This window comes from Cydia strobilella, chromosome 5, assembly GCF_947568885.1.
Source record: "Cydia strobilella chromosome 5, ilCydStro3.1, whole genome shotgun sequence".
Classification (NCBI taxonomy): domain Eukaryota; kingdom Metazoa; phylum Arthropoda; class Insecta; order Lepidoptera; family Tortricidae; genus Cydia; species Cydia strobilella.
Genome location: NC_086045.1, coordinates 17,926,219 through 17,939,190, shown reverse-complemented (window position 1 = coordinate 17,939,190; position 12,972 = coordinate 17,926,219). Strand labels below are relative to the sequence as shown.

At 41.2% G+C, this 12,972-nt stretch overlaps 1 protein-coding gene across 1 annotated transcript in view; it reads right to left on the bottom strand.

Moving 5' to 3' along the window:
- Positions 1–12,972, bottom strand: part of LOC134741474 (ankyrin repeat and BTB/POZ domain-containing protein 2) — a 41,518-nt gene that overhangs the window by 17,273 nt on the left and 11,273 nt on the right. Inside the window, exons 2-10 of the mRNA XM_063674260.1 lie at positions 12,219–12,394; positions 11,874–12,055; positions 3,943–4,101; positions 3,358–3,487; positions 2,745–2,868; positions 1,976–2,107; positions 1,141–1,267; positions 739–884; positions 124–305 (exon numbers count right to left, since the gene is read on the bottom strand). Coding sequence (XP_063530330.1) covers positions 124–305; positions 739–884; positions 1,141–1,267; positions 1,976–2,107; positions 2,745–2,868; positions 3,358–3,487; positions 3,943–4,101; positions 11,874–12,055; positions 12,219–12,394 — 1,358 coding nt within the window. The remainder of the gene's footprint in view (positions 1–123; positions 306–738; positions 885–1,140; positions 1,268–1,975; positions 2,108–2,744; positions 2,869–3,357; positions 3,488–3,942; positions 4,102–11,873; positions 12,056–12,218; positions 12,395–12,972) is intronic.

Genomic DNA, 12,972 nt, shown 5'->3' with positions numbered 1-12,972 from the left:
TCTAGACTAGAGTGTTGAATGATACATAGTATTGCAACGTTCACCTAACGTTATTATTCACATTGCTGAGGGTTGTTTATAGATGCTGGTATGGTGTCCTGTTCCAGAATGATCTCTAGTTACCTGAGGCGACGCGGCCGGCATTCAGGTGGCTGTAGGGCTGCAACAGCCCCCACAGATCGGCGCAGTTGGCGACGGCGTGGTCCACCGCCGCCGGCGTCACTGGGCCGGTGCCGCCGCCCGCGGTCAGAGCGATCTCTTCTAAGAGTGTCTCCATACCGGCGCAGAGGTAGATCGCCGCGTATCTAAAAGATTTTAATACGATTGTAGGTATTTTGTGACTTTAGAATTAGAACTCCCAAATTCATAAATACTGTGAACTGTGCAGGGCAGCAGGGTTGGGGTTGGTAGTATGGAAGTATATTGACGAAGCATGGTGCCGACCATTTGGATTTTGTTTATGGTTACGTACATTGAGGTCTTGACGTACTTGAGCTGATTACTGTTGTTTTAAGCTAAGATGACGAAGCTTCTAAACGAATAGATTGCATGTGAATAAATGGAGACTAAAGATCTTATTTTCATTAATTATCAATAAAAATGAACTAGTGGAAACTGTTTTGGCTTGTGTTTTATTAATACTAATTCATATTGTGTAAGATTGTAAGCTGTTTGTTTCCCAATAAAATAAAATAAAAATAAAAAAATTAAAAAAAAGAAGAAGAAGAAAAGACTTACTCGTGGACGAAGGAAGCTACGCGCACGTCCAACATCCAACGCTGGAAGCGGCCCGGGGCCAGGCTGATGCGAGCGCGCGCCGCCGAGCCGAGCCGCCGTGCCGCGCTCCCCGACGTCGCGTACATCGTGGCTGCGCGTTGACAACCCTGAGGAAGATAGATAATAGAAGTACAACAAGGGCATAAAGCGATCCATTTTTATCCGAGGCAATTTGTGGACATTTATGCCTGACACAATGGACATTTATGCCTGAGTTATACACTCTGCTTTTCACTTCGATTGTAAGTAAAATATCTAATATTTTAGGTAATTTTACCGTTTTATTCAAGACTAAAGAAAATTGTACTCGGGCCGGTCGGGGGCGCTTGGCACGCGGGCGGGCGGAAAAATTATGATGATTACCTTGATGCAAGTATCAGCGAGCGACGTGCTGAGCACAATCCTGAAGGCCCCGGCGACTTCGTACTTGGAACAGAAGCCGAAGTTCTGCGACAGTCGTTGGGCTTCCCGCGATATTCGGACTAAGGCTCTAGAAACAAAAAAAGTGTAATTGATGTTAGAATCGTATCTAACTAACGAGTCCTCTACACTCGTAGCCTGTCGGCATAGAATAACGGCCCAATTCCTTCGAATTTGCAATTTCTAAGTTAAGGCTCCATAGCTGTGATATCTTCATATCACAGCTATGGAGCCTTACCTCTAATACCCTTCACACAGTCACAGCGAAAAGGTTCCCCATCTGTCAGCGTAAAAAGTGACGTTTTTGGTTGAAGAAATGTCACTTTTGAAACTGACAGATCGCTATCGTATCGCTATGACATCTTATAAGCATTGTTTGAATTAGGCCGTATGTAATAGTATTTCATACAGAATGGACAATTGGACACACTCCACCCTGCCCCGAATGGAATTACCTCACCCCGTGACGGCAATTTGGATACAGATTAACAGAATCTCAGGTCGATTAGCAACGCGATGACGGAAAGTTTAAAATACCTGGTGTATTGTGCCCAGATTGTGCCAACTGCCAAGTATGGGTGATTGTCAATTTCAGTAAATAACAACTTTTCTTGTAGGTACCACGTTGCCATTGATACTACGCCAAAATAATTTGAACAGTCTGCTCCAATAGGAACTTACATAAACACATTGATACGTGATGCGTATACAGACATGTGCGTACATAGACACTGAAACGATTTCCCTTACCATGTGGTCTCAGTACTAGACGACATACCTCTGCAGTAGGTAGGCGAGTCTTGGCGGCGCGTCGGGAGCGAGCCTCGGGGCCAGGTCCTTGCAGCGGCCGCTCTGCAGCGCGCGGCTCATCTCGCTCGCCGTCCACGGTACACAGCGCAGCTCAACTAATCTGGGTCAGAAGAAAGATTTTCGCATCAAACAACTTTCCCGCTCTTGTGGATAAAGTGCAACTTTCTCGTCCATTTTTAAAGAATAAAATGTTTTAAACATATTAATAACGGGTCACTCACGTATTTTAAGTCGAAAACACTCGACATGTTTCACTCCGTACCGAGGAGCCGTCCGTCACTGTCGACGCAAGCTCCTGATGACGCTCCTCGGTACGGAGTGAAACATGTCGAGCGTTTTCGACTTAAAATACGTGAGTGACCCGTTATTAATATGTTTAATATGTCTGTGTCTCACGGAAGTTTTGTGATTAAAATAAAATGTTTTACTAGTTGGTGTGGTAAAAACATTTTTATTTCGTAGCATCTAAAATTTAACCTCAGTCCTAGGTTCCGATTTCTTGCATCTTTTATAAAAACGTAGAGGAGATAATATCCCTTGCGTGTCTTGGAAGATTAATGAAAACGCAAATTCCTCGTGAAGTTAAACTTGTGCCACATCATGGTAGGAAGCAAGCTTCCGTCGGTCTAAAGTCAACCTGACCTTAGTAGGAGTTTAATACAATTTGGACCTACTACACGGTCGGAGTGGTCGGAAGCCTCGTTGCCGACCGTATGGTAAGGGCGTTAGATAATCACCTGTTATGTGAATCCACCCACACGAACTCGTCGGCGCTGGTGACGTTGGTGCACACGGTGTCCAAAGACGGCTGTCGCACGAGCGGCGCTCGGCGGCGGCGGGCTTCTGCTGCGCTGCCGGTCTCTGAAATTAGTTTAAGACTTTCGTGAAAAAGAGATTTTTTTTTAAATAAAAAAGTAGCCTGATGAGTGATGACGAGTTCATGCATTTTAGGCACCGGTGTATGTGTAGCCGATCCGTAAGTGAGGTCAGGCTCATTAAGGGCCATATCTCACCAGGACACCACGGCGGAGCAACCAAGCGGACACCAGGTGAGATACTCTCCATAGAGCTGTATTGGTACAATTTGTTGGTGGCCGGCTTCGCCGCCGTCGTGTCCCGGTGAGATATGACCCTAAAACTGACGGTTTGTCATTTTAGTATCTGAAATATATAACATATATGTACAAACTTATCTGCTTTGATCAAAGATTGACTGGTAGAGAATGCCTTATGCTATTAAGTTCGCCTTTTGTACGATGTGTTCCTTTACAATGATAAAAACAAGGATTATTAATATCACAGGAATGACAATCTCCTATCTAATTACATAAACATATATATACCGCATACCTTGAGCCCCGTTGCCGCTAGAGGCGCCGCTGGTGGCCGTGCTGCTGCTGTCTCTGGAGCGCAGCGTCAGCTGCTTGATGGCCGACCTGATGTCCTCGAGACCCCCGCCTCCTGGCCACGGTGACTGTAACTAAGGTTTTCAGCAGCATTAGTCTTGTAACAGTCGGGTATTGTGGTCAAGAAAGACTTACTGATAAAGTATTGTTAATAAATTTAGAGGATTTATGAACGATAATGATGAGGAGTGCATAAATAAAGTAAACTGCGATTAGCCAAAGCGCGTGAAAGACAAAAAGTATACGGATATGACTACGGAGCAGGATAAGAAAATCTGTAGTAGTAATTTTTTTGTACACTAAAACATAAAGTCATATTGCGGTCCCTATTGCGAATGAAGCATAAAAACTCATCTCTGATGGATGCCACAAATAATCTTAAAAGCTAAAAGTCATTTTGGCGACATAACAGTTTTAATTCTGTTGCGTCACCTGTTCCGGTGTAAGATTTGGCGGATACCCACGCTCTACTACCTAAGTCCTAATACTTCGTTCCAGCTGTCATAAACCCTGATATCAGTGAACATACCTTGTTGTGTGGCCTGTGCTTGCCCCGCACGTGGGGCTGCTGGCGGCTTCGCCGGGGCTCCTCCCGCCCTGCGTCCCCCGCGCCGCCGCTGTCTGACATCGACGCGTGCCCCGAAGACCTGTTCTCATCGGAACTGCTGTTGCAGTCGCGGACCCCATTCTGAAAAAGAAGTTTCCTTGTGAAGTTTAACCCAAAATCAAAGCATATGGAAAAAATAAAAAGGGTCAGTAATATTTACACAATTATGAATATTATGATATATGTGACGACCCTAAGGGCCTGCCGGACACTTTGAAAATCGAAATTCGCTTTCGACGAACGAATGAAATGTTTCACGGAGGTAGTTGTACAAAAATATAAAGCTTATAATTGATCAATTATGGTTTGTATCTGACCAAGGAGCCAAAACCACACATAAATCAACACAAATGGTTCTACATTAGTTAGTCATATTACGAAACTCGTCCACAACTTTAAAGATACGCCCATTGTCGCTCGCTTTCGCTTTCAGCTCAACTTTTAATGTTTCCCACCGATTACGCTTTTCCCTATCAAGAGATCGTGGGAGTCGGCTAAAGACAATGCTTGTTTTTGCTGGCAACACTTTCCCTGTTACGTAGGTAATTGTTGTAATTATTACGTTGTTTAATTAGAATCAGATGAACAATTGGACGAATCAAAATAAATTAAGGTGACGGCAAAAGGCATGTGGTTATTGGTCGAGTTCATGGCTCCTCTACACGATGGACCACAGTGGCCACTAAGATGGGCCAGCGTGTACAGAGGGTGGTGGTGTGATGGTGATGGGATTCTTCCGCACATCAAAGGTAGTATGCCAGCAATGGCAGTACGCCTCTACAGGTGGCCCATTCCATAGTACGTGCTGGACCGCGGTCGAGTGTGGACACTGTGGACTTTCGTGCTCTGTATCAATTTACGATTTTTTTTATTAAAAATAACGAGTACGTGGCCTCATCATGAAGTAATTAAGGAATAGGAAAATTACACATACATTACGCAGACTATTGGCGCCGGCTTTTACGGATACCTTGGACAGCTATGTGTACTAATCAGTCCATTACTCCACGGGTACCGAGATATCGGTACCGGGACGAGTGAAGAAAGAAAGAAAAGAAGAAAGAAGAAAATCTATTTTGACCTCTAGTATGCGTGTGTCAAACGGCTAAATTATAAACTGAAATAAATGTCAGTGTGTAGTAGTGTTTCTACTTAAAATAAAAACAAATTAAAGTATTTGCTGTAAATAATTTAATTTACAGTACATATGGTGCTACTTTCTCGCACTAGTGCGTAAAGTGCACTTTTTGTGCATATGTCGAAAGTTTAAAGGGCCATATGTACTGTAAAACGTTGTTCGATACACGTGCGAATAGGTAATTCGCAACTCGTGTCGATTTAAAACACTCCCTGCGGTCGTGTTTTAATTTATCGCCACTCGTTTCGAATATCCTCTTTTCCGCACTTGTATTGAAAATAACTATTGTTCTAATACTTCTAATGCGTAATGCGTACTGCTTCACTATCACTACATAGTATAAAACAAATCGCTTTTTGCTGTCTGTCCGTCTATCCCTAATTTCCTATGTATGCTAAGATCTTTAAAACTATATACTTACGTAACTTATTTTGATATATATATATATTGCGTAACTTATGATTGAAGCGCCGGTGGCCTAGCGGTAAGAGCGTGCGACTTGCAATCCGGAGGTCACGGGTTCAAACCCCGGCTCGTACCCATGAGTTTTTCAGAACGAAATATCATTTGATATTTAGCAGTCGCTTTTCGGTGAAGGAAAACATCGTGAGGAAACCGGACTAATAATTAATCCCAACAAGGCCTAGTTTTTCCTCTGGGTTGGAAGGTCAGATGGCAGTCGCTTTCGTAAAAACTAGTGCTTATTTATAGTGCCTACGCCAATTCTTGTGGTTAGTTGAAGCGGACCCCAGGCTCACATTAGCCGTGGCAACGCGAGGAAGATGATGACGTAACTTATTTTGATGCGGTTTTTTTTAATAGATAGTGATTCAAGAGGAAGGTTGATATGTATAATTTGTAAAGGTTATGTGTAAATTAGTTTAACTACCCGTGCAAAGCCGGGGCGGATCGCTAGTACACTATAGTGGAAACCGTTTTCTCTCATACTTTCAGTCAGTCCCTCAATGCTGAGGATCGTGACATCATGTCCTTCTGTTGAAGACCAGGTTCCTCCATAGGCTTCTATTATTGGCCAAGCGCATGTCCTCGTGCAGTTTTAATTGCATAGGTGCAGTGATTTGAGCACACCATCTAGTAGGAGGGCCCTGAGGCCTGGTGCCTTCAACTTTACCCGTCATAATAACTCTCTCCAGGCTATGCGAGGAGTGACGTGAGAGGTGTCCGAAGTAAATGAGTATAGAGGTCCTGGCATATCGTTGACAACCGGCGTTTTATGCGTAGCTCTTCCAATATGACATACTTTCCGCACTAGCACCGAAATGTACTATTATTAACAAGTTTGGGAACAAATCAAATCATTTTATTAAATATTTTGATTTGTGTTTTTTAAGTAGTCACACTAATATATATAAATTAAAAATTGTAATAGATGTCATATATTACCGGCGGCCCGTGGCGGGGTGGCCTAGGGATTCATGGCGTTAGCCGCGATAGCTAAAGACGCCGGTTCGAATCCGGCCTTCACCACTGGAGGGCTTCGTCACTTTTTCTTTAATATATGACATCTATTACAATTTTTTTTTGTACTATTATTAGTTAAATAATTGTACATAGTGTTCGTTTGTCTGTCATTTTTAATTGTCTACTCTCAGTCGCTCAAAGGTTGACTGGAAGAGATCCCTAACAGGGATAAGTTCGCCTTTGTACATTGTATACTTTCTGTTTAATTGTATATCTTAACCTGTCTTATGTGCAATAAAGTGTTTACATACATACATACATAATTTCACGGTTTAGACTCACTTGTTTGAGTCACTCGCGCGACATGCTAATTATTTCATGTTAGTATGTCTCACAACAGTTTAAATTCGATTATTATTAGTTACTTAGTTGTACTACAAAATAAGCAATAAACTCATTCAATCAATACACATATTGATGCTAATATTTGCCAAATTTGAACGTCAAATAAAAACACATTAATACTCGTACTTGTCCGGTTTTTGTTTCAGAGTCACACGATCCTAGCCGCCACTATAATTATAAGCGCCGTATAATTATACCAACTTCGTTAAGCAGTAAGTTATAACTTCGCTTGTTTGGGAGCGTCGTTTTGGCGGCAGGTTCGTGTGATGCTTATGGAGACTATCGAAAACCGAGAAGTATAACTTGTTTCGCAGGTACTTAAATACCTACTATTCTTAAACACCACAACCTTTCTGCATTTTCTCCCCATAATGTTACAGTATAGCTAAACCGCAGTAACGTAACATGCGGTTTTGCCTATGTCATTTACTCGTTTCAATCGCATGCCGAGTTTATCGCTCGGGTAAACCAGTATAACGTACATTTACATCAGCCGGAGCGGGCCGAACCGCGCTTTATTAGATGCCAAAATAATTTTAAGCCTATGTAAGTAATGTTGCTGACGTCACAAGCCTCCATAGGCTACGGTAACCACTTACCACCGGACGGGCGGTGTGCTTGTTTGTCACCAACATAAAAAAAACTCCATTATATCGCCAATAAATAAGTACTAACGACAATTGTCACAAGAAACACGACAATTGTCACGAAATTCCGACACAGAACTCATTTCCTGTCAAGAATTACCGAAAATTCTTTTAAATCTGTGACAATTGTCATTATCATAAACATCTGTTTTTTGCCGATATAATAGTTCTTTTTAATAATACAACGATGGTGGCAAACAGGAATACGGCCCGTCCGATGGTAAGCGGTAACCGTAGCCCATGGAGGCCTGTGACGTCAGCAACAGTGATGTCGACAATTGTCGCACCTGTCACCGTGGTGAAATAGGGGCCTGGTCGATTCTTGGACGCGGATGCCACCCCAGGCAAACTACTAAGCAGGCTACAGCGGACAACAAATTTAAAAAATTGTCTGCGTCTCTGTTGTCTGTCAGGCCATTTCCGTCATTAGAGAAAAAACGGCAAACTTCAAAAATTTTGGCGCGAAGGGTTATCGTCCCATAGAAAATTTGAATATCGCGCCTTTTTCTACTGACAAAGTTATTTGACAGACTTTAGAATTGCATAAGTTATAGATAGAGTTTCAACTATTTTCGCGGTAGCATCCCCTTAGTTCTAGGTTGGGTGTACTGTGTTGGGCTGAGAGCCACCATCGAGAGTCCGCCCGGGGTTAGAGCTAAGTTACTTACATATTTTACTGTAGCTAAACTATACAGAATGATTTTCGTTCATGGATAAGATAATTATTTACATAATTTTGTGGCATACATATTACATACTCTTTTTACAAAATCATGCCTTGATAGCTGTTAATATTACAAAACGAAACTACTATTGATTTTATTCATTTATTTATTTACATACAAGATATATAAAAACGAAATTAATAACTAGCTTAAATCTAAAATAGGCCCTTGCTTGAGGCATTGAACAAAGAGTGATTAGATAGAATGATAATATATATAATCTAATGTTGCAATAATAATAGACACGATAAGCGGCCTTTTAATACTACTCAGTCTTGTTATGCTGGTGCTTACGAGCTCAAGAGCAGCCTGCGTCCGCTCTGCCATTGAGAACATAAGGCTAGGCTTGTTGAGTTGCTGTCATGACTGGCCTGACCATAAACGCAGTAACTGTGAGCTATAACCTGCAACGCTTGCGGTCATGTTCAAATTAGATACTTGTTTGTTTTGGATGTTTTGCCTTTGCTTTCGTAAGACCATTTCGGTAAATACCTGCCATCAGTTTACGTAACTTTAGTAAGTGCATATCTGTACTATTCACTATTCACTAGCGGCTCTGTCTCCATAGACTTGTAATCTAGTTACGTGATTTTTGTATAAATTTCGAAAATTCTAAATTTGGATTTGTTTAAGCGTGCGGTTGCTTCCTGCGATAAACGCAGCGTTAAATGCATGCATCAACGGAATGTAGGAAAAATCGGCCAAGAGCATGTCGGGCCATGCTCAGTGTAGGGTTTCGCTGTTACTATTCTATCAGTAGTAGCACCTTTGCAGCGCTTTGTACCTCTTTTTACTAAGAAAAGAAGATTTTTTGCAGTAACTCAAAAACTACTGGACCGATCATGTTCGCTATAGTTTTCATTGAAAATTATTTATTAATCTTTTGTTTCACGATTAATTTCATATTTCTTGGATCCCTGGTTCAAAAGTTAGAGGGGCAGGGACACTTTTTTTTTCTTTCGGAGCGATTATTTCCGAAAATATTAACTATATCAAAAATGGTTTTAGACCCTTATTCGTTATGAAAGAACTATTAGTCTAACCCGTTCGTATAAAATACCGCAAATCGATGTACAGGTTAGCCGTTTGAGTTAGAGTTAGAGGCCAAAACAAATTTTTTGACCCGCAGTTCCTAAAAAATTTCGCTGGGGGGGTAAAAAATTTTTTTTTTGTATGGAAAAAATATTTTTTTTCCAAAACCGATCGTATGTGGTATCATACGAAAGGGCTTTTTGAACCGAATGAAATTATTTTCAAAATTGCTTTCTTGGGGTTAGATAATAAGATATTACGTATCATTTGTGGTATATAGGTATTGTACAAAGAAAAATCGATAGGGTATATCGTATCTGAAGGATACAAACTTGATATTTTGTGTCAAAAACAAAACATACCAACCGATGAAAAGGCGCAGTTAAAGGGTTAAAGAGGTATTTCCCGTTCGATATATGGATATTACGTATCATTTTATGATTAATATGTACCGTATCTGCAGTATAGTTCCATAAGTCTCGTAAAATAGGTATTGAAGTAGAACTGTGTCACTTTGTAAAATTGAAAAATTAAAAAAAATTGTTATTGATATTATTTTCAAAATTGCTTTCTTGGGGTTCGATATCAAGATATTACGTATCATTTGTGGTTTATTGTACAAAAAAAAATCAGTAAGGTATATCGTAGCTGGAGGATACAACCTTGATTTTTTGTGTCAATAACTAAACAAATTATACCAACTGATGAAAAGGCGCAGTTAAAGGGTTAAAGAGGTATTTCCCGTTGGATATATGGATATTACGTATCATTTTATGATTAATATGTACCGTATCTGCAGTATAGTTCCATAAGTCTCGTGAAATAGGTATTGAAGTAGAACTGTGTCACTTTGTAAAATTGAAAAATTAAAAAAAAAAATTAATGATATTATTTTCAAAATTGCTTTCTTGGGGTTAGACATGCGGATATCACGTATCATTTGTGGTATATTGTACAAAAAAAAAACAGCCATATCGTGTCTGTAGGAGCCCAAACTTGGTATGTTTCGAAAATTCTTTTTGTTTTAATTTAAAAAAAAAATGCCCGAAATGTAATGATGTGATATATTTTTAGAATTGCCTCAAAAAGCCCTTTCGTTTGCTACCACACTCAATAGGTTTTGAAAAAAAAATTTTTTATCCATACAAAAAAAAACTGTTTTACCACTCCCCAGCGAAATTTTTTTAGGAACTGCGGGTCAAAATTTTTGTTTCGACCTCTAGTATGCATGTGCCAAAAGGCTAACCTGTACATCGATTTGCGGTATTCCTTTGAAATTGGGGTCGAGCGGCTTCCGCTATATCCAACGATACCCCACACTATTGGGACAACGCAAAAAAATAGATAAATAAAAACAATGTGTATGGGAGAAAAAAAAAACTTTTTATTTTACCGTTCTGTCACAATGCATGATTTATGTATCCATGCCAAATTACAGCTTTCTAGCACCTACGATCACGGAGCAAAGCCTCGGACAGACAGACATACATAGCGAAACTATAAGGGTTTCTAGGTGACTACGAAACCATAAAAATGAAAATACGCTTACCGCTGCGTCTACCGCGTAAATCAATGTAGTTTATTTTATTTTATATGATAGTCAGCAAACGAGCAGACGAGCCGCCTGAAGGGAAGCAGTCATCGTCGCCCATGGACATAAGCAACATCACAGGAGCCACACTGTGCAATTTACTTTTAATCTAATCAAAGAGGTCAAATGGTCAACTAGCTAATCAAAGAGGTTAATGTTAAAGTCAGAAATGTAAAAGGTGACTGAACTTATCGATAGCTGAAAAAGTCGATAAAAATTCAACGTACCAACTCTATTAACGTTTGATTTTTGCCATGAGCAATTCCGCCCTCTGGTAATGATTCAAGAGGAAGGTACAATTTACAAAGGTTTTGTGTAAATTAGTTGAATTACCCGTGCGAAGCGGGGGCGGGTCGCTAGTTTATTAAATATTACTGTATATATAACTAATAATAAATATGCGCAGTAAAAAAAACAAGGGGCAACCTTCCTTAACTTCCAATCATGAAATTGATAGGTATTTTGATCGCCTAGTTCACACTGTAAGTACTATAGAGATGAACTTGAACACAGAACTGATTTAGAATTTAGAATGTACAATGCGCGACGCGCGCGTGCAATGCAATACTCGTTGCTCGATCAAAAGCGCGACGAAAATCCGAATGATGTCAAGTTAGAAGTATTCAATTCAGAATCAGTAAGGTGTGTGATTCCGTAAATTATTTGATTTTGTAATAAATGCAGCTTTCCGTATTTTCCAGTTCGCCAACCCTACGTTTTGGTACATTCAAGCGGGGCGCTAGGAGGCTTGAGAAATATAACGTTTTTAAATTTGTCACCTGTTTCTTTCGCACTCATGAAATCTTCATATAGGTCTTGATGGCTTCCCTTTTGCACACTTCAATTTTATTATCTTTAAGCGTAAGCGTTCTAGATCTGTGACTTGGACTGACCTGAGCAGGTTGCGTGTCGGGCGGGCGATGGTGGTGGTCGTGGCGTGGTCGCCGCTCGAGCGCGTAGCTTGTCTGTGGCGGCGCGCCGCGTACCGGCGCCGACGCCGCCGTCAGCGGCGACACGCCGCTCACGGTCTTCAGCGTCACGGCGCCGTTTGCCGACTCTTTGTGGCTGGTCAGGGCTGCAACAAATAACTAGTTATTTGTTGTTAAAAAAACTGTATTATTGTTATTAAATCACATTTAAAATCGGAGTCACTTTGGAGGTATTTGTTGTGAGTGTTGCGTGTCGGACTAAGTATAATAAGTAGTGCCAGAGAATTTGTAGTGACATATCATACTCACGCTTGTTGTCGGGGTCCACCGGCGGCGGGGTGGAGGCGCGGCGCGCGGGCGGCGGCGGCGACAGACGGCGCGCGTGCGCGGCAGCGGGCGCGTCTGCCGCCGCGCACACGCGCACGCGCAGCGCGCGCGCGCCCGCCACGCCACACCACTCGTCGGGCCGTCCGCCGCTCGACGGTCTGAGGACATACAGCTAAATTAACCCTACCCTTAAGTTACCGAATGCACCAGCAATACATGAGGCCGATTTTGCAATAAAAGGTCATATAGTCCCTTTTTAAAGAAATTATATTTTCTTTTATTTATTAATCTGCACTACCGTGCCCCCGCCAAGACGAGCAAAGCGAAGCGGAAGGGCACTACCTACCTTTTCTCGAAGCCCTTCGTCGTTTTTTGAATCCTCATAACTTGGGTTTGGATTATACCAGATAAACGAAAATCTCGGGATATGATGCCAATAGTAGACTTATTAAGCATAAAAAAAATTTCAATTGCATAGCTCTTATACTTCAGATTGTATTCATATCTAAAAAACCCCTATTTTGTCACTAACTCTCGCATCAATAGGGTACTTCCTGAACTCCTAGGAAGCTGAAATTTGGTATTTACGATAGTCTTAGTACACAAACAACAAAAAAAAATCAAAAATTGTATTTTTAGCCCCTAAGGGGTGAAAAGGGGGGTGGAATTTTGTATGGAAAATCAATAACCGCTGTACCGATTTAGTTAAAGTTTGGTATGTAGATAGTTTTTGTTA